This window comes from Giraffa tippelskirchi, chromosome 3, assembly GCF_054371585.1.
Source record: "Giraffa tippelskirchi isolate mGirTip1 chromosome 3, T2T-mGirTip1v1.2.pri, whole genome shotgun sequence".
Classification (NCBI taxonomy): Eukaryota; Metazoa; Chordata; class Mammalia; order Artiodactyla; family Giraffidae; genus Giraffa; species Giraffa tippelskirchi.
In genome coordinates this window covers 33790160-33812767 of record NC_137277.1, presented here as the reverse complement: position 1 = coordinate 33812767, position 22608 = coordinate 33790160, and the positions used below count along the sequence as shown (strand labels likewise).

General features: G+C 42.5%; 1 protein-coding gene across 1 annotated transcript in view; it reads right to left on the bottom strand.

The window, feature by feature from the left end:
• The window catches only part of LOC145541569 (myosin-13), a 48092-nt gene extending 39545 nt beyond the window's left edge, over window positions 1-8547 (bottom strand). Inside the window, exons 1-9 of the mRNA XM_081578301.1 lie at window positions 8344-8547; window positions 6291-6434; window positions 6030-6186; window positions 5076-5103; window positions 4430-4541; window positions 3347-3439; window positions 1416-1479; window positions 1233-1331; window positions 1025-1128 (exon numbers count right to left, since the gene is read on the bottom strand). Coding sequence (XP_081434427.1) covers window positions 1025-1128; window positions 1233-1331; window positions 1416-1479; window positions 3347-3439; window positions 4430-4541; window positions 5076-5103; window positions 6030-6186; window positions 6291-6434; window positions 8344-8547 — 1005 coding nt within the window. The remainder of the gene's footprint in view (window positions 1-1024; window positions 1129-1232; window positions 1332-1415; window positions 1480-3346; window positions 3440-4429; window positions 4542-5075; window positions 5104-6029; window positions 6187-6290; window positions 6435-8343) is intronic.
• Window positions 8548-22608: the final 14061 nt, after the last annotated feature.

Genomic DNA, 22608 nt, shown 5'->3' with positions numbered 1-22608 from the left:
GGGGTGCCGAGAGGCCTTGCATCAGTCACTAACCTTCCTCCCCAGGTGATAAAGGCTGGAGAAACCTGATGAGGAAACCCGGTTAAAAATATATGATAGCCAGACTGGTGTTAACTGAAGTTTATTTGATCATGAACATTTTCTTCTTGCCTTAAAACAATCAACATCACCTGGAAATGGCAGAAAATGAAGGCCAAGGAGCTGGGCCCTGGACAGGGCCCCTGGGGTATTGGATGAGACCCTTCTCCAAAAGCTCTTACAGCTTCTGAGAGGGTGGAGCCACCCAGGGGTAGAGATGAACTGCACTGAGATATATTTTAGTTAAAAATGTAAGTTCAGGGTTGGGCAGATCTGGGTTCAGACAGTTGTTTACAAACTGTCTTCAGGCAAATTGTGAGTTTTTTCCCCAAGACTTAGCTTCTACCTTTATGAAATGGGGGCAACAGTGGGGCTGATCCTAGAGGTTTTGTTGATGCTTAAAGCAGATGATGCAGTTCTCAGTTCCTAGCACAAGTACGTGCTCAGTGCACTTAGTTATAACTGACTCTAGAGATGCTCCCCAAGGCTAAATGCCAGAGGCCTGACAGGTGTGCTGGGGAGGAGGGTGTTTCCTGTGAGCCCAAGGGCAGGTAGACGGGGGAATGGGGCAGCTACTGCAGAGTGGGGCTGAGTTTTCCTGCTTTAGACTTTTCTGTATTTTCTAGATTTTCTTAAAGAACCATGTAGATGGTCTTGTATCCTGAAGACTTTGACCAAAATCTTATCCATTATGCATGCAAACGTTATACCCTGAAAGGCTGCAGAATGGAACTGAAGGCCTGTTTTGGAGAACTTTCTGTTATTCCCATTTCTGGAGTTTTCTGGAGTGTGGGGGGCAGGGTGCCATCTGTACAAATTCTCCAAGATCTTGGGCCTAATCACTGAGCATCCTTCTGTCCCAGTTTCTTTGTGAGATCATGGATGTCTCCCAGTTCATAAATTCAACAATTCCTCACTTAAGTAAATAAACACACAGGATACTTACATCAGTGGCCAATAGCTCCTCACTGTCGTCGATACTGGCTACGGTGACCTCTCCCTGGCTCACGAAGGGGAAGTCAAAGGGGTTGGTTGAAATGAGAAGCAGGTCTGTGGAGCAGGAAGATCCCTTTAGCATCTTATGCACAACTGACTCTGGGTTTTTTCCAATGAGACTGGTTTGGAAGATGAGAATGGTAACCAAGGAAACTTACCGATGAGTTCTGGCTTCTTGTTGGACATGATTTGGTAAAAAATATGATAGCTTCTCTCACTGGATAATTGAAATGTCACCCTGGATTTTTCTAAGAGATCTAAGGTAACAAAAAGCAATGTGATTTTTATGTTCCCCAGGAGGTGACCCTGGGGCCAAATTCAAGGTGTGTGTTTGGACTCACAGGTTTCAATGTCTGCTGACGCCAGCTTTCCTGTGGCTCCAAAGTGAATCCGAATGAACTTCCCCTGTCCAACAACAGATTGACAAACACCATGGTTATTCTGGGCTTCCCTGGTGGCTCAGACAGTAAAGAATCTGTCTGTAATGCGGGAGACCCGGGTTCGATCCCGGGGTCCAGAAGATCCCTTGTAGTAGGGAAGGGCTACCCACTCCAGTATTCTTGCCTGGAGAATTCCATGGACAGAGGAGCCTGATGGGCTATACAGTCCAAGAGGTCTCAAAGAGAATGACTGAGCGACTGACACATGGCTATTCTATTTGCATGGTACTGTCGAAGCCTCTGTTAGGTGTGACTGTGGATGGTGGGACGTGTAGGGTCAGCAAGGGTGATGCCAGAAGCCTGAGGACTTCCTTCTCTCCATTTGCTTGGCATCCAGTCCCCACACCAACTCAGCCCAGCCTCAGATAGCTCTGCCTAAAGCCCATGGCTCTGTCCCTTTAGCTCTGGGGATGCCTGTGAGCTCCCTCTCAACTCTCTCTTGGGACCACCTCTCATCTGACTGCCTCCTTGGTCTCTGTCTTGCTCAAACTCTCCATAACATCTTTGCATTGATAACCTGGTTGGACTAACTGACTTCTTTTTTGCCTCTGGGTGCTACTTCTGAGATTTCTTGCCTCATATCCCCTTACTGTTTACTACAGGCAAACCTAGCTCCCAGGAGGAGCTGGCTCCCTAAAGACCCACTCAGCACCTGGGTTCACTCAGTTTGCGGTAGTCAGAGGTGAAATTACATATAGTATATATATATGTGTGTGTGTGTATATATGCATGTGTATGTGTGTGTATATTTCCTCCATACATTGTTCATTTAATTGGTCTCTACCATTCTGTGAGCAGATTCGAGGGCAAAAATGCTGCCTTGCTTGTTCACCCACTGACTCTGGAATCTACTGTACTCAGTGATATTCTCAGTATTTTCTGAATGAAGCCTAAAGCAGAGCTAATGAAGGATCGGCCAAGGTTTATGTAAATTATGTATTGAGTTCTCAGGAGTTTTAGCTCCTTAATGGCAGTGCCTCTGGGCATTGCTCTACTGGCCAGTGAAATTAGATAGAAGACTGGATATTTGTTTATTTGTCAATGTCGGAGGTAAATGCCTCTTCTGTTGAGCTGATCCTAAGTGAAATGTTGAAGGATGGGACATAGCCTTCAATTTAAACTTTTCCCCAGTTTTTGAGCTTTGTTGCCTTCACCAAGTTTTTCCTCCTCCTGACTTGGAGGAGGTCAATTCTGCTAACTAACTTCACACTAAGGTTTTCATGGCTAGTAAGTCAGTGGATGTTGCTCAATGGACTTCTGCATTTTAAAATGATTCCACTCTAAAAGACCAATTTTTGCACAAAGAAGTTGCTCTGTACTTATGGAATTTGAATCATTGTGACTTCAGGATGCTCTTGTGCGTGTATGTGCGTGCCAAGTAGCTTCAGCTGTGTCTGACTCTTTGTGACCCCCATGGACTGTAGCCTGCCATGCTCCTCTGCTCATGGGATTCTCCAGGAAAGCATGCTGGAGTGCGTTGCTGTGCCTTCCTCCAGGGGATCTTGCCAACCCAGGGATCGAACCCACTTCTCTTATGTCTCCTGCATTGTCAGGTGGATTCTTTACCACTAGTGCCACCTGGGAAGCCCCAGAATGCTCTAAGGTGATGTTGATTAGTTAAGGAAGGATAGCTAAATCCCCCTTGTGCTGGGAACAAGCCAGCATGTTGTTGCAAGTTTATCAGAATATCCCAGTTGGGCAGCTTGATCTGAATCACTTGGGGGTAGATGAGGCCAGGAATATCCTAGTTTGTGTGGCCCTTTTTTTCACATCTAGCACTGGAGGAGAGGGTTTGGTTTCTGGGGGCTGTTGACAGTTGGAATGAGTCTTACAAATCTCGAGGAGTTGTCATTCCTCACAGTCTTGGCATTTCCAAAAGCCTCCAGGAGGGGATTGGCCTGGATGATTTGATCTTCCAGGGTTCCCTAAAAATAAGAGAAGAGAAAAAGGGAGGACTTTGGACATCTTCTGAAGTAATTTCTTGGTGACTCAAAAGTATGCATGCTCTGGGAAGGGATTAGGGAGAGATGTCACACAGTCTAGGCTGGTGGCCGGTGCAGAATGTGGAAGTATCCAGAAGCCCATCTCTATTCTACCGAAGGAGGCTTCAACATCTCATCCTAGAGGGGGTCTTAGCACAGCATCACAGTGACTTCTGGCCACACCAGATTCCTGTTTGGAGTACTATGCACTCCATCTCGATTTCCCAGACTGCCTTTTTTCTCTGACAACATTTCATTATAAAATACAGATTTTTAGAGTACATACCTATTTTACTGCTTGCATCAGGACTCATTTACATAGATATTTGGGTTCAGAAGTAGAATTTAGACTGTGAGCAACAAAAGCAACCCATATGATAGAAACAGTGGTTCTTGAAAATGTTTTTAAGTTGCATAAAATATTTCATGAGAATTACTATTTAAAAGTCCTCTTATGGAAAGCAGAGTTTTCACTCTCCCCCTTCCATGCATGATTGCTTATCTTTCTGGCTCTTTGGAAACTATTGTCCAGCCTAGTGGTTCCCAAAATGTGGTCCCTAGACCAGCAGCATAAAGAGTGGGAACATGAGAGAAATTCAACCTGCCAGGACTGTGAAGGTGAGATAGGAATTTCAAGCAGAAATTCTGGGCTTGGAGCCTAGCAATCCTTTGAGAACCTCTGGCCTAAACCACTCCTTCTCCAGAGGAGGATGTGGAGATGGTCAGAGTCATTGGGCTGTTGCTGATGGGGCCTGTGCTAGAGCCCGAGTCCACGAGATGGAGCCATTTCTTGTCTTGTCCCCTAAGTACCCCCAGGCAAGACCTCTTACTGTGCATCTCTGCTGAGCACAGAGCCCTGCAAACACCTAGTGCTCACCCAAGACTGAAGTTGTACTTATTCCAGAAGCCTTCCAGGTTCAAGAGGCTGCTCACCTTCATCTTGCCTGGCTGCTGCTCCTTCTTCTTGTCTCCAGTGACTGCAATTGTTGCAAAGTACTGGATGACACGCTTGGTATTCACCGTCTTCCCAGCCCCAGATTCTCCACTGTTGATTTAAAAGTGAGATATGCAGACATAGAGAACAGACCCATGGGTGGAAAGAGGCCCAACAGGAGAGGGGAGATGAAAGATGGATGGACTGGAAGTTTTGGATTAGAAGATGCAAACTATTATATGTAGGATGGATAAGCAACTGGGTCCTACTGTATAGCACAGGGAACAATATTCAATATCCTGTGATAAACTATGATGGAAAAGAATATGAAAATATATTGTATATATACAACTGCATATATAAGAATTGTATATATAAGAATATATACACATATATTATATATATTCTTATGTATATATAAGAATATATACACATATATTGTGCATATATTCTTATTGTATATATAAGAGTATATACATATATATACCTGAATCACATTGATGTACATGAGAAGCTAACACAACATTGTAAATTGACTATACTTGAATAAAATACATTTTTTTAAAAAGTAAGTGAGATAAAGGAGAGTGGAAGGGATGGATGGCCCTCTTCTAAGTCATCCTAGAGCAGACATGGGTTACTCACGTGATGAGGATGGACTGGTTGTCTCGATCTAGAAATACAGAGGGAAGCAGAACAGAATCAATGATCAACCAATAGGCAGGATATACAAATAAGGCAACACTGGGTAGGGGTGGGTAGAGCCCCTGAGTTCCAGTTCTGAGTTTGCCATAACTAGTGGTGAGATGATTTGGGTATATCTAATCTTTAGGGCTTCCCTAGTGGCTCAGCAGTAAAGAATCCACCTGCCAGGAGATGTGGGTTTGATCCTTGGGTTGGCAACCCACTCCAGTATTCTTGCCAGGGAAATCCCATGGGCAGAGGAGCCTGGTGGGCTACAGTCCATGGGTCACAAAAAGTCAGACATATCTGAGCGACTAAACATACACAATCTTCTTTGAGACAATTTGTGCGGATTTCCGAAACGCAGGATGTGTAATGTGGGCAGCAGGGGATGTGAACAATGAGTCCCACAGTGTGAAAAGTTCTTCACGTTCACAGATCTTTATCTCCTCACTAGCACTTTCTTATCTCCCTTTTTAACAATAACAGCAACAACAAAAACTCAAGTCTCAGACTCAGAACTTGTAAGAAGCCATAGCTTCTATTAATAATTAGATTTATGGATGCTTATTTGTTGTCACTGCATTTTTCTTTTACCTTTCCCTTTTACTTGTGGAAAGTGACAATGGTTTTCCATTTACAGTAGGTTGAATTGCAAAATTCATAGGTTGAGGTCCCAACCCTTAATACCTCAAAATGTGACCATATTTGGAAATGGGGTCATTGCATATGTCTTTAAAGATGCAATCATACTGGAGTAGGTGAGAAGCCTCCATCATGAGAGGCCTCAATCATGAGAAGCCTGAGCACCACAACTAGAGTACAACCCCTGCTTGCAGCAACTAGAGAAAGCCAGTGTGCAGCAATGAAGACCCAGCACAGCCAAAAATAAATACATAGTAAAAAAGAAATTACCAGTCAGCATGAACTGATAGGCATTGTCAGAGATGGAGAAGATGTGGGGCGGGGCCTCCTGGCGCTTTTTGCCCCTGTAGGCCGCCACCACCTCGGGGTTGTACACCGGCAGCCACTTGTAGGGGTTGACGGTGACACAGAAGAGGCCTGAGTAAGTCTGCACCATAAAAAAAAGGAATATAATTATTTCATGAGGACATTAATACTGGTTTTCACAATGTTAACCGCCTGCATGAATAGGGGCCATGAGAACAAACTCACGTAGATCATCCAGGCTGCATAACGCTCTTTGAGGTTGTACAGCACAGCGGGCTCGTGCAGGTGGGTCATCATGGCCATGTCCTCGATCTTGTCAAACTTGGGAGGGTTCATGGGGAACACCTGTTCACTGTTGAGAGTGAGTGTCTGGATATTGAGAGGAAAGGCAGGTGATGAGTGAGAGAGCCGATGCTCAGTATCCATGCTACCAGTGTGGAGAAAATGGTGAGGTATTGTGGTGCGATGGCCCCATTACCATGGATAACATCATGGATCATGTCTGTGCCCAGAGATGTTCCATAAATACCTGTTCTTGTTGAATCTAAGTCTGGTCAAACTGTGTAACCAGCTCTGGTCTGATGCCCCCAAGTCAGTGTGCCATTCTGCGCCAGGAGTGGGTTACACCTGTGCAAAGCTGTAGAGCCCTTCAACCTCAGGGTGGCCAGGGGGTACTCAGGATAGCCAAGGCCAGAGCAGCTTGTCTCTGTGTACCCTATTTGCTGTGAGTGGTACAGTGAGATCAAGCTTGGAATACTGGAAAGAATTCTTCCAGCATATTTGGTGCATCTCCACCTTGATATCTCTATTCACATGGGTCCCTTTGTCTGGAATATCTATATTGAAATTATGTCTAGCTACCTTCAAATCTCTTAGGCGCTACCTCATCCATGACCTGTCTCTGCTTTCCCCTGTCTTTTCAAGGCTTCCATAATTCCTTGCACCTCTGGTCTAATAGTTCAAACATTTGGACTTGTAGTATAGTCCATGGCCAAACAGTATTTTGAGACTAATACCTAATTTTCCCTTCTATGTTTTTCCCTCCTTTTAAGCATACAGCTGGCACTCCATTACTCAGGAAAGGTAGAAACTAGTGCATAAAAGAAAAACAGCCAGTAAGCCTTCCTAGTCTTTGCCATAAGCCTATATCCTTAGAAGAGCTTTGAGGGTTTCACCGAAAAAAGGAGATTTGCTGGTAAAGGCCACATCTCTAGAGGAAATTAGGCCCTTCTGCCCCACTGCCCTACACTAAACAGAGAGACACCCAAAGTAGCACAAAGGAGATGGGAAAATCTGTGCATCTTGAAGATTCAGGGCTTGCTTCTTAGCAGATCCTTTAGGGGGACAGTGAGACCCAGTATAGTATCACTGAAAATGTGGCATAACTCTTGAGAGTGGACCCCAATAGTAACTCAAGAAAATTTATTTCTGGCCCTTTTTAAAGAGACTAACATCAAAGGTTAAATTAAACAACAACAATGATAACAACAACAATAGTAATCACCTGTTTTGTATGCTGGAATTTGTGAACTGCGATTCGTACCTGTCATGTACTCTTCCTAGATGATAAACTTTGCGGAAATGGTTACTGAGATTTTCTCAATTTTGCAAAGTGATGGACACTGTGACCTAGATGTCGTAGGTGTCCAGTAAGTACTGAACTGAATAGTGAAAGTGTTAGTCACTCAGTCATGTCTGACTCTGTGTAACCCCATGGACACATGTGCTTGCCAGGCTCCTCTTTATGGAATTCTCCAGGCAAGAATACTGAGTGGGTAGCCATTCCCTTCTCCAGGGGATCTTCTTAATCCAGGGATCGAACCTGGGTCTCCTGTATTGCAGACAGATTCTTTACCATCTGAGCTACCTTGAACAGTGCTCTGTAATTCTCTGTAGTAAACTAGGCATTGCCTCTGGAGCTCCCTCTCTAAGTCACACTGCAGCCTAGAGAGTCCTATGTGGAATATTCACCCATCCAGCAGCAGTCTTCATCCATCTCTCACTTCAATAGTCCAACCTCTTTCACCACCACCTTCCCCTTTCCCCAGAGCAAACATCACAAAAATTCTCAAAGCTCAAGTCCTTGGAGAAAGAAAGAGATAGGAGCAAAGGTGTGTGCCAAGGCAGTTTTCACCTGTGATGTCACCATAAAGTAGATCAGTGGAAGTCTTTTTCTGTTATCAGATTGCTATTGGTCAGCATGCAATTTCTAATATTCTACTCCAGAGGATAAAGAAGGATGCCCACGTTAGCAAGAACATCTGAGATCAACACTTACCCGGTCATCGAGGGTCTTGACTGTGACTTTGTCGTTTTCCCTGCCCTGGATCATACCCTTCACGTACAATTCCTTATCATCCACTGCAAAGCAGGCTTTCTTGGAGTCAAACGGGCGGTTCTGAGCCTCGATTCTTTCCTTCTCCGGTTTCCGCAGGTAGGGAGCTGCTTCTCCGAAAATGGCCATCTCTGCATCAGAACTCATGGCTGCAGGGGCTGGGGAGACCAAGGCTGCTGAGGCAGGGGCCTGGGGGACTCTTGGCTCTGAGGGGCCCAGCCTATTATCTCCATTCAAACAGGGGCCAGATTCAAAAGCTTCTGGGATTAACCCAGTTCCTGCAGAATCTAGGCCCAGGTTTAGGGGCCTAGAGCAGGCGAGTGGGGGTAAGCTAAAGGGGATATTTTACTCCAGGAAAAATTTTTGAGGGGTTGCTTTCAACTCTGAGTGTTGATTTTGGAACAGCTCTAAGTCCAGCTCCAGGTGTGGAAGTCTGAACCAATTAGTGGAATCTAAGCTGAGACCAATAAAAGAGAACTCAGAAAATGCTTCTTTAATTCCGTATCATATTTGAGCCTCATGATCTCTGTGTCATTCCCAAATCTTAAAGGTGTCTGAGAAAAATGACTGGAATGTTGATAATTCCTAGTAGAAATTATCACAATTATGTAATTTAGAAGAGGAAAGAGTATTTTAATTGTCCTTTCAAATGATTGTGGATATTCTTTTTAGATGCTGTACCAAAACTTACACATGATAGTTTCTGTGGTAGTTTCTTAAAGGCTAGTTGAAGCATAGAATCTGAAACCACATCAACAAACATTTGGTACCTGTTACCTTATAATCTGTTGGTCTGTGTTGAACTTTGAATGAAACTTTTACCTATGTATAAACATCATACATTGATCATTTGAGAAATCTTGTTCACTGAATTATATAGCATTTCCAAATATCAACATATTTCATTACACAATATAAAAAATCACAATCATTAGTATCAGCACTGGTCTTATTAGGAAATTCAAACATTAGGATGTTGTCAAGCTAATGGTGGTAGACACAAGTCTTCCAAAATTTTAATTTTTGCTTGAAAGCTCAACTCTATCATTAGTAACAGATACTGTCACTTGTTTTCCTTGAAAGGATAAGCACACTTCATTGTTTTTTGAGAAAATGTCTGCCAAATATCCCAGTCTGGGAAACCATAGTTTGTCCACTAGTCATTCTTTCCAGTAAAAATGTTTCATGAATCAAGTGGCCGGTTCATCTTGCAGCTGAGAAAACTGCACATGTGCTCTTCCTCAAGACAACCCTCAGAGTCCAGTGTGCAGCAGGAGAGCTTTTCACGTGGACTTCCCGTTCCATTACATAGAATATTATAAAGACGTGGATAAAGTTGAGATGTAACAAAACTAATAATTTCCACTGCTGCAAAATTTGTCATTTTTCAATGAAGCTGGCTTTTTGAATAAAAAAAAATTTTTTTTCAGTGTCAGTATATGGCAGTGAAGATTGCTATGACTACTAGCACAGCTTGGTGCCATGTCTTGATTTGTAATAAAGCACTAGAACTTTTATCCATCCTTGCTTTTGCATCATTAAGTCCACACAGTGAAGAAGGCAAATGGTGTCTGGGTATTATATTAAATTTTTTTTAACCTCACGTACCTCTTGAAAAGTTCTTAGGGATCTCCAAGGATCCATGGGTCACATTTTTTTTCTTTTTTAAAAATTAATTAATTAATTAGTTGGCCATAATGTGTCTTTGTTGCTGTGTTAGTGCTTTTCCCTAGTTGCCATGAGTGGGAGGCTACTCTCTGGTTGTGGTGTATGGATTTCTTATTGCGGTGGCTTCCCTTGTTGTGGAGCACAGGCTCTGGGTGCTTCTTTAGTAGTTGCAGCACATGGACCCTAGAGCTCGACTCGGTAGTTGCGGTGCATGGATTTAGTTGTTCTGCAGCTGTGGGATCTTCCTGGACCAGGGATCTAACCCACGTCCACTACATTGGCAGGCAGACTCAACCACTGGGCCACCAGGGAAGTCTCCATGGGTCACATTTTGAGAATGGTTGCACCAGAGCATGAAGAAATCTTGTCAGGATGCTTGACTTCAGCCTGGTACCCAAAGTGTTGAAAGTTGATCCATATCAAAATCACCTGCCACAGAATCTCTGTGGTTGGGACTGAGGAAACCGAATTTTTCCCAGGGGCCTCAAACACAGTGATGTTTGGGAACATTATTTTGCTTTTCTAAAACCATGGCATAGTCCCAATGGTCATACACAAAGTGATTTAGGCAACTATTTCTTAATTTTAATAGTGATATGTTTATTTTAAAGTTTATTACCTTATTCTATCAAAATCTACAATGCCATGAACGATTTTACATCCCATAAATACAGGATAAAACTTTGTCTATTATGATACTTTTTTCATTGCTTCTAAGATGTATCCCAAGTGTAGAGATAACATTCTGTGAAAAATGTGAAGAAAATTAGAATTGATAAAATAGGGTCAGTCAGTTAGTCAGTTCAGTCGTGTCTGACTCTTTGTGACCTTGTGGACTGCAGCATCCCAGGCTTCCCTGTCCATCACTAACTCCTGGAGCTTGCTCAAACTCATGTCCATCAAGTCAGTGATGCCATCCAACCATCTCACTCTCTGCCATCCCCTTCTCCCCCCTGCCTTTAATCTATCCCAGCATCAGAGTCTTTTCCAATGAATCACTTCTTTGCATCAGAAGAACTGATTCATTACATGGACCATAGCCTTGTCTAACTCAATGAAACTATGAGCTATGCTGTGTAGGGCCACCTAAGACAGATGGGTCATGGTGGAGCATTCTGACAGAACGTGGTCCACTGGAGAAGGGAATGGCAAACCACTTCAATATTCTTGTCTTGAGAACCCCACGAACAGTATGAAAAGGGAAAAAGATACGACACTGAAGAAAAAACATAGGGTAATATGACTGAAATATCTGTTTATACAGTGACAGAAAGGAGTGTTTCTCTTCTTTGGTGTGTAGGAATCCAACTGGGAGTCTTGTTGAAATGGATATTGTGATTCAGCAGGTCTGGAGTACAGTTTGAGACTGTGAATATCTAAATATCTCAGCTGACATTCATATAGATGGTTCACACTTTCATAGCAAGCATATAAGGTAGCTTTGAAAAACATCTAAGAAAAGAAGGAAATAAGTCAAAATACTAAATGAACTGATAGTACTGGTATTATGTGAATATTGCAAACTTTGTGATGATTGTATAAGAATGAAGTCTGAAGGTGGGTGGTCAAGCTTAGCCCATGGTCAAGCTATGTCTTTAGGCCTTCTAGAACAACAGGACTTTCCACCTGGGATTCAGATCATGACCAGCGTTGAGGTGGAGATTTCTTTTTCCACCCACAACTCCAACTGACTGAAAATCCAGTATCTTTTCATTTCACTGCGTAGATGATGCATGAGTTGTCTCAGCGATATTCTGGCAAATGTGTTGTCCAGGCTACTCAAACACCTTCCAGGATGACTATTTTCCATTTTGGAAAAATTTTGGAAATTTTTGAAAATCATTTGGGAAAGGTTTCTCAGGCCAAAGATTCTTCTTGCTTTAAACTAAACTCTGGGTTTCTGTGACTTCAGGATGTTCCATCCTCATTCCCGTTCTTGGTAACAACAAAAAGAATTCAAATCTTCTTCCTACAAGACAATGCTACACCAATTTGATGGCTGCTCTGGGTTCTCCTTAGCTTTTTCTTTTCCAGGCTAAATAACCCCGGGACCATCTCCATCTTCTGCTGCTGCTTTGGCACCTCCTTTACAGTCACGGTGAGCTCGCTCCTGTTAATCTCTTGAGGTGTGGCATCCAGGCCACATGTCACTCTCCGTCAGCATGTGCAGTCACCTCTGCTGACCTAGGTGTCATGCCCTAGGGTGGTGACTGCCTTCTGGAAGTCTCATCACACCGCTGACTCACTCTTCACTGTCCAGCAAAGCCCCTCAATCCGCTGCCTACGTGTGGTTGCTAAGTCAGATCTTGTCCCCATATTTATACAACTGTACTCTGGGGCCCAGGGCTAAAACCATTTATGCTTGGCTGATAAACTTAGCCTTGTTAGGTCTGATCTGACTCCCTTGGCATGACTTGTGGTGTCCCTGGAGGCTCTACTCCCAGAAAGTCCCCTAATTAGCTTCTCCTTGATTTTAAGAGCTTGACCTACTTCCAAGCCTACACAGCTGTGTCTCTTCAACCATCCACTCTGTTCCAGCCTTCAGGGTCTTTCAGTGGAGACAGTCATTCCGGTCTACCTAACCTCTATCACCACCTTTTTAGTGCTCCCCACCCCCTCTTTCTGCTGTCAGTGTACATGACACTGATCTCAACTTACATCCTTCTCCTGGGGATTTCTCAGCTACTGTATCTTGTCAACAGTGGTATGGTCATGACTTAATTATGCTTTGCTTTCCTTGGTCCTAATTCATCTAGAGTTACCTCCAAAATGCAGATTTTGAAGGTGGAAGTGTTTTTATTACTGTATTGGACATAAAGTTGAATACATTTCTCCTTATTCTCTCAGCATTATTTGTGAGTAAAGGCATAGCTGAGTGGACTTGGGGGTGTGGACCCGGCTCAAAAAACAGCAAAGTTTGACTTGTGTGAAGACTGAATCTCGAGCCTATGAACATCATGCTCAGGGCCAACTAAGTATATTGGCCTGGAGCTTACATGTCAGAGTTCTGCAGTGTATTTTATTATTCTCAGTGTGAAGAGCCAATTTGGGAAACCACTCGTCCTTAGATACAATTTGCACATTTGTAGTCTGCCTTTCGGAGAAGGCAATGGCACCCCACTCCAGTACTCTTGCCTGGAAAATGCCATGGACAGAAGAGCCTGGTAGGCTGCAGTCCATGGGGTCGCGAAGAGTCGGACATGACTGAGCGACTTCACTTTCACTTTTTACTTTCATGCATTGAAGAAGGAAATGGCAACCCACTCCACTGTTCTTGCCTGGAGAATCCCAGGGACGGGAGAGCCTGGTGGGCTGCCATCTATGGGGTCGCAGAGTCGGACACGACTGAAGCTACTTAGCAGCAGCAGCAACAATCTGCCTTTAGAAATACTTAAGTAACTGATTTTAATTTCACCATTTTTAGCTTCTTATGAGTTCGACAAGGATGAGAATGTATACAACGTTTGTTAATTTCAATCAATTACTTTATTCCCAATCGAGATGAAAGTAACTCTTACCTTCTTGGTTCCCAAAGCAATGGTCAGTGTCCTTCAGGAATGAAGTATCTTCTTGGGCAGTGGTTCCAGAAATCAAAACCAAACAAAAACAAAGAAAAATGAACTACAAAGAGTTTAAATAAATCTAGAAACTGTGCTTGTTTTAAGTTTAGCTACTTTTAAATAGGTACACAGTGGATGGTATGGGATGGAAATAAATTTTCCATTTTCCTTTTGGTTAAGTTCTTTATTCTTTAAATAATTGGTTAAATACAATATTGATTAACATTTTTTTTGAGTATCTTCTGTGTGTGCCAAGTACCATGTTAGCTCCTTGGTGGTTTAGTCGCTAAGTCGTGTCTGACTCTTGCAAGTCCATGTACTGTAGCCCGCCCAGGCTCCTCTGTCCGTGGGATTTCCCAGGCAAGAATACTGGAGTGGGTTGCCATTTCCTTCTCCAGGAGTTAGTGCCTTAAGCAGGTATCAAAAAGGGTAAAGACAGTCTCTACTCTAAAAGAATGCAAAATATGGAAAGGGGTAAGAGAAGTGCTCAAATAAATCCTTGAACAAGGAAGAATAATGCAAATTCTGTAATGAAATGAATGAAATTCTAAATGAAATGTTAGGGGACTTACAGAGATGACGCTTCTGGCTGAGAGTAGGGGGCTGTGAGGGGTCAGGGAAGAAAGGAAGAGGAAGAATCATCCAGACTGTTTACCTGAATCTTTAGATCAGTTAGTTGAGTTCTTTGGCAATGGGAGAAAAGTTGTGAGTTATAGGCAAGACTTCTTTAAGAGGTCTAGGAAGGGCACTCTCTTAAATATCCTATATTCCCTTGGAGAAGATGAAGGTACGTCAACTGATAACTTATTTGGGACTAAGGAATCTCAGTCCACAAGTTTATAACCTGCATGAAGATCTCAAAGTATCATAAGAGTCTGAATAATTTTCCATATAAAATCTGACTTCAACTTCCTGTTTACCATAGAGTACTTCTATAGAATCAGGGAATCATGACATGAAATACCATTCAGGTAGAAAGAGACATTTCAACACTTGCTTTACTACTTTGGTTGCCTCCTTTTATCTTTTTCTTTTATGAGTCTTTAAAGATTTCCAGCTATATCCTAAAATTCTCCCACATTTTTCAGAAACAATTAAATGATTAAGTATTTTATTTTGAATCCTCAGTTCAAAAGAAACCAGACTTGGAGGCAGAACTTTAGGTTTCTAATGCCGGTTCTGTAACATAGCTGTTGTAATTTCTTTGGGCTTTGGTTTCCTTCTGTCAAATGAGACAGATCAGAAGATCTCAAGATTCCTCTTAGCTCTGTGAATGTATGACAAGAGGCTTTATGGTGAAGATGGTGGCCAGAAAGCAAAGCCTCACAAGTCTCTTCTGAGGGATGCCCCTGCAGGGTCAGACATGACCCAGCCCAAAGTCCACCAGGCACACTGTGCAAGAGCAATCTGGAAACCAGTCATTCATAAGCAGACTAAGGATGCATTCTGAGATGGATAAAATGCATGAGAGAATTTCTTCCCACAATTATCTTCCAGAAATCCTGACATAAGAAAACCATTTAAGTGATCACAAAAATTTCAAATAATAGTTCAAGGCAATTGCAGAAGAGATATCATAAATTAGCATGTTTATTTGCTGACTGCATGTTATAATATTGACCTAAACAATTAGAGGGGTAAGTATGCATTGTATTCAGCTTCATATCCTGCAAGTTAATTTTTTTGGTCTCATAATTGCTTATTATTCTTGTCTTTTTACTCCTTGTAGAAGCTTCTTGAAAGGCTTTGTCATCTTGTCTCCCGTACTGCCCTTAACACAGTTCCTTGCACTTACTAGGTCCTCAGCAAAGGCTACTGTGTTGCTTTCTCTTCTTCTTTCCACATAACCTAATCAGGTATAATCAGAGTGACATGGAGCAAAAAAGTGGGCACTTGTGAGCACTTACCTCGCGATGCTGCGGTCAAAGCGGTTTCAGAAGCGTGACCCCCCCCCCCGGGCTCCCTTTATACCCCCAAATCTGCAAGCCCAGCGCTCTAGCTTGGCTATATTTGGGGATCACCATTTACTTGTTAGATGTAAATGTGTTGTAGCACTGATCTCTCACTCTTGTTAAGTTACTTGGATAAATGACCAGCGGAGGCTTTGTAATGCCAAGTCAGCTGCATAGGGATTTTGACGTTGGACACAGATCTTTGAGACTTAGAGAGTACTAGGGGCTGAGTGGAACTGGGGCAGAGTATGCTGAGAAGGTCAGTGAAGGGCAGAGACACAGGATGAATTGTCAAGCAATGGGTGATCAGTAGCATGGATACTAACTACGTCTCCTTTACCAAGGACTGTAAACATGAGACAGTGTATGCCAGTTCTCAGAAATTTCCAGAAAACACAATATTGGCCACTTAACACATCCATTCTTTTTTTTTAAAATTAAAAAAATTGAGGTATAGTTGGTTTACAATATTGTGTTAGTTTCAGGTATATAGCAAAGTGTTTCAGTTTTACATATATAAACATATATATATACACATATGTGTATTTATATTTCAGATTTGTTTCCCTTATATTACAAACTATTGAGTATAGTTCCTTGTGCTATATAGTAGGTCCTTGTTGTTTATCTATTTTCTATGTAGTAGTGTGTGTCTGTTAATCCCAAATTCCTAATTTATTCTTTTCTCCCTCCATTTCCCTCTTTGGTAACCATAAGTTTGTTTCCTATGTCTGTGGGTCTATTTCTGTTTTGTATATAAGTTTGTATGTATCAATTTTTTTTTTTTAGATTTCACATATATGCCATATCACATGATATTTGTCTTACTTCAACTTAATATGATGATTTCTGCTGTGTTGTGCTTAGTCTCTCAGTCACATCCAACTCTTTGTGACCCTATGGACTATAGCCCATCAGACTCTCTCCATAGGATTTACCAGGCAAGCATTCTGGAGTGAGTTGCCATTTCCTTCTTATGGGGACCTTCCCAACCTAGGAATTGAACCTGCATCTCCTGTGTCTCCTGCATTGGCAGGCAGATTCTTTACCACTGAGCCATCTGGGAAGCCCCACTATAAAATTAAGAGCAGGCTTCCCTTGTGGCTTAGCTGGTAAAGAATCTGCCTGCAATGCGGGAGACCTGGGTTCAATCCCTGGGTTGGGAAGATCCCCTGGAGAAGGGAAAGGCTACCCACTCCAGTATTCTGGCCTGGAGAATTCCATGGACTGTAGTCCATGGGGTCACAAAGAGTTGGACATGACTGAGTGACTTTCACTTTCACGAAATAAAAAAAAAGTCATAAAATTCTAGAAGTTCTAATGAAAATACATAGTCTGTGTGACAACTCTTATGTTTGCATGGGTTTTTTTTTTGGCTGAGACAGAAGTGATGCTTGAGTATGTAGGAATAACCATACATATTAGAAGTTAGAGCCATTTACAGTAATACAGTCTGACTTGTTTGTGTTGCATATGATCAATGTGTACTGAATTATATTCAATATTTTGTAATAACCTATAATGGAATGTAATCTGAGAAAAAAAAAAAAACTGAATCACTTTGCCATATAGCCCAAACTAACACAATATTGTAAATCAACTATGCGTCGCTGTGTGCTAAGTCGCTTAAGTTGTGTCTGATGCTTTGTGACCCTGTGAACTGTAGCCGGCCAGTCTCCTCTGTCCATGGGATTCTCCAGGCAAGAATATTGGAGTGAGTTGCCATGCCCTCCTCCAGGGGATCTTTCCAAGCCAGGGATCGAAACTGCATCTCCTGAGACTCCTACATTGCAGGCAGATTCTTTACCCCTGAGCCACTGGGGAAGCCCAAATCAACTATACTTAAAAAAAAAAGGTTCTCTAGTTTTCCAGTGGGTAGTCTCATGCAAGTAAGGCATTTCCAAGTGACAATGTGCATTAGTCAAAATGAACTGTAGGCAAAGGAAGAAGCAGATAGGAATAAAACTTCCACGTAGCATTTTCTAAAGCAGATTTGACAGAATACTGATTCTGAGAGAAACTGTGAAATAAAGGGTCCTGTGGTTAAATGAGTTCGGGAAATTTGGCCAACTCTATTCCCTGCTATTGGAAATTCACCATAAATATTAGCATGGTAAGGAATCTGAGAAGCCTACCAGTAAAGAACCATGAAGAACTTTCTTGTAACTAGTGATGTGCTGTTGGAACACCACCTTACTCCCTGCTCAAGAAAACGAGAACAGAAGGCTGAAGATTGCAATCCATAGAGCTGTCTCTGTTTCTTAGCAACATTTGGCCCAGAACAAAGCAACAGAGAGCGATCAGGCAAAAACACAGCTGCTTTTATTCAAGGGACAGCCTCTTTTGTATGTAGCAGATGCTCAGTAAATGTTGTTCCTGTGAAGAAACCAATCAAGACAATTCATGGGGAATCTGTGTTGAAAGAGGGTTGGAGTGATAAAGTGGAAAAGAATGGAATCAGACTGAGTCTCACTTAAAAGTAAGAGTTTATATTTATTAAGAACTCACCACGCACCCAGGCTTTATCCATATTGCCTCACTTAGGCTTCGTAATAGTTTTGGGGGGTAGGTGCTAACATCATCCTCATTTTATGGCTGAAGAAATTGGGCCATTGAGAGTTTCAGTAACCTGCCTGAGGCCATGCAACCAGCAAGTGGCAGAAATGGGATTCAAATCCTCTCTGGCTGTAGAGCCAATGCCTATAACCTTTCACTTTTGCAAGCCCAGCACTTTTGAGTGCTGGCGTACTGAGGAATGCAGACATGAATTAGGGACTCTGCCCCAAAGGAGGTGGTTGGCAATGGACATGGGAAGAGAGTACAGAGACACAAAAAGTACAATTTATTTTTCCAAGGTAAACTTGAGTGCCAAGATGAGTGGGATGCCCAGTGGATTAGATGTATGGACAAGGTGTTTGAAACCCATAAGGTGTGTTGTGTATGTAAAATATTATCAGAGTTGTTACTAATGATATGATACTGCTTTGGAAGAGAGAAGAGATCTGAAGGGGCTGGTGACTGTGGAGATGATGATAATAATACTTTTTATAATTCTTTCCAATTTACATGGGCTTCCCTGGTAACTCAGATGGTAAAGAATTTGCCTGTAATGGCGGAGACCCGGGTTCAATCTCTGGGTCAGGAAGATCCCCTGGAGAAGGGAATGGCTATCCACGCCAGTATTCTTGCCTGGAGAATCCCATGGACAGAGGAGCTTGGTGGGCTACAGTCCATAGGGTCGCAAATTTTGTATGTTTTATTATGTTTATTTTTCTCTGCAAGCCTTAGGGGGTTGTATTACTTATATTGTTAAGTAGTGCTAATAATCATTATTATTCCCATTGTCCACATGGAGAACTGAGGCCTAAGGGGGTTAAGTGATTGACCAAAAGGCCCCACAGCTTGTACGCAATGGAGCCAGAAGTGGCATCCCTGGTGGCTGATTCCAAAGCCTGACTTTTTCTTCTATCCTCTACTCTCTCTTAGAGGAGGGAGACTTTGAGAGCACAGGGAGGAGGCTGCAGGCTTAGGGATTGTGGGAGATTGCAGGGACTGTGGTTAGAAACAAGATTTCAGGAAGGTGTTTCAGGAAGGTGGACTGGGCAAGCCTAGAGGGAAGGGTTGGGGGTAACACGGAGGTGAGGCTGGAAAGGTGGACTGGACTTGTCTGTGGTGGGCTCCTGATGTCCCTGGAAGGAATCAGGGCATTATTCTGAGATGACTGGGGAATGTTTCAAGGTTTTTAAGCAGAAAAGTAAATACACACACACACAGGTACATACACACACTTGGGCCTGGCCAAAAATAAAAGAGAGAAAGAGAACCCTAGGAGGTGAAAGGAATATGTTTGCCAATATGAGACCTCTTTGAGCTCAAGACTTATTTTTTGAGGCCCTACCCCACATTATATTAATATCTTAAAATCCACTCAATATATTTATTAAACATACATGCGTGCTAAGTCATTTCAGTTGTGTCTGACTCTTTGTGATCCTATGAACTGTAGCCCGCCAGGTTCCTCTGTCCATGGGATTCTCCAGGCAAGAATACTGGAGTGGGTTGCCATTTCCTTCTCCAGGGGATCTTCCCCACCCAGGGACTGAACCCACATCCCTTATGTCTCCTGCATTGGCAGGCGGGTTCTTTATCACTAGTGCCACCTGGGAAGTCCAAATTAAACATACAAATAATATCTATTTGCCTTGAGAAGAAAATGGCAAACCACTCCAGTATTCTTGCCTGGAGAATCCCATGGACACAGGAGCCTGAGGGGCTACAGTCCATAGGGTTGCAAAGAGTCGAACACGACTGAAGTGACTTAGCAAGCAAGCAATATCTATTTCCATTGAATATAAAAAAATAATCATAGTGGAAAACAAAGAGAGTCTTGATTCAGCAGGACAGAAATGAGATATAAAAGGAAAGTGAAAACCCAAGGGATACCCTGAAGGCAGGACCAGCAAGACTTTGATGATGCTTGGTTTGAGGATGGAATCAGAGAATCCTGCCTTTCATCCAGCCCTCACAGCAGCCTAGAAATCTAGGGGCATGACACCAGCCCAGGAGCAATACTGAAGGGGGAAATGTGAATTTATTTTTTAAATTGGAGCAGTAGTCCATAGCTTACACCCCACAGCATCGTTCCATCTCTCCCAACTTCAAGACTCTTCTGTCTGTGAGGGTTTTCTCCAGTCTTGTTACAAAATCATTTTGTCAACTCTAAAGTGACAGGGACTTTATGTGTGTCAAAATAACTCAATGGAAGTGGTGCTTTCAAGAGAGAGGATATAATAAAAAGCTCTACAGGCAAGATGGAGAAAAGGAGGACCATGAAAAGGGCATTGGGTCGGTCACAGAGGTGATCCTGACATGAATGTCAGCAGGGTGGTGGGGGTGGAAGCACTGAAGGCGAGGATTAAGGAGTGACAGGTGTCAAGGAGGAGGAAAAAGTTTTCCTGATTTCCCTGGGAGCAAATCTCTCCACCAATCACTATAGGAGGTGCATTCAGAGGAAAGCGGATTTGGATGGAGAAAGCAGTAGCAGGGCCAACTAGAGAGGCCCAGGAAGCAAGTGTAATCAAGGTCGTTGCTCGGAGGGCTACTTGAGAAGAAAGGGCAATTAATTGTCCTAATAGGAGGATCACCCTCACCCCTCACAACCATCTAAGAGCTTATGCAGCAGATGAAATTTCACAAAGCAGCGAGAAGTTCCCCCACCAGGAGCAGAAATTTCTGGGCAAAACTCACAGGACAGGTACATTTGTGAAGGATACAAATTTATATTTAATCACCTTATTAAAAACACTGAGTGAGAATATTAGCTTGCAAAACTAGAGGGGGCCTTGAATATTACTTAATTGAACCCTGACATTACAGAATCAGAAATTGAGGTTCCGGACAGGTTACCTAATTAATCTTAATTAATTCAACAGAACTTTTCCCATTCAACTCTCAGACCCAAGAGTGCTAGTTCAGAACACTTTCAAGTGCAACACATAATCTTCTGCACTGCTAGCATTTATGCACTTCAATTTTGCAAAGCAAAAAGTTGATAGGAGATTATCCAGTGTGTGTGTGTGTGCTCAGTCGTGCCCAATTCTTTGCGACCCCAAGGACTGTAGCCCACCAGGCTCCTCTGTCCATGGAATTTTCCAGGCAAGAATACTATAACAGATTGCCATTTCCTTCTCCAGGGGATCTTCCTGACCCAGGGATCAAATGCACGTCTCTCGAGTCTGCTGCATTGGCAGTCAGGTTCTTTACCACTAGTGCCACCTGAGAAGCCCAGTGCAATACATAACCTTCTGCACTGCTAGCATTTATGCACTTCAATTTTGCAAAACAAAAGGTTGATAGGGGATTATCCAAAGAATTGTTTAAATTGATTTTCCTTTAGTCAGTGAGGACATAGATTTATCAGTTCTACAGGTGGGAAAACTGAGGCTTGGCAAGATTAAGTGACTAGTCATACAGCTAGTAAGTGGCAGAGTGGGAACTAGAACAAGTCCAGTTTGTGTTTTCACTACAAGACAGCTGCTTCTGACTTTGCAAGATCCTGTAAGACACTAACGTTCTCAGAATTATACACATTTCTCAGAATTACACACAAACCAGGCATCCTTCTCTGAAAACATCCTGGAGAGCATGTGTTCATGGCCTGGGAACATTGTGTCCAGAGAAGAAATTCTACCAATTAGTCTGCTCAGTAAACTGAAGACCTCCCTCAATCTGGCCTCATAACCTTGACTGATGGCTGTGAGAGTTAAGGTCTCCATCATTTGACCTTTTATGTCTATTAGTTGTGCTTTGATTACTTCAGTTGCTTAAAGCCTCATTAGAACAAAGGAAAGCATGATTGATTACTTTTTAAAATTTTATTTGGTTGAAATTATACTTGACTTACAGTGTGTTAATTTCTGCTGTACAGCAACATGATTCAGTTATACATACATTCTTTTTCATGTTCTTTTCTGTTATTGTTTATCACAGGATTGAATATAGTTCCCTGTGCTATACAGTAGAACCTTGTTGTTCATGATTAATAAGTTTTTTCTTAAAAATTCATACCATTTTATTCTATAATAAAAACATTTTTCTAAACCATGATCAAAAACTTTGTTGGGCATAGCCCAAATGTATATTTACATTGTTAAAATCTGCATGATAATGTAGTGACTTAGAGTGGACTTTGAGAGTCAGAATGCTGGGGTTCACATCCTGACTTCACCATTTAAATTATGTGAATTTGGGCAATAAGGCAAAACTTATTCTACTTTTCTGGGCCTCAGTTTCTTCATCTGTAAAATGGGGCTAATAATAATACCTAACTCATGGGCTTCTTGTGACAACTGCGTTAACGAATGCATCATAGGCTACTTTTTGAAAGTGACCGAGTGGGTGAGAGCATGTCAACACGCAAGCCTGAGACTCAGAAGCCAGGAGCTTTCTCTAGAGAATGTACCAACCACTGTCAGTGCCAGTCGGCTCTGGAAGTCAGGACAATGTCTTCTAGGTTGTTCTTTCATGTC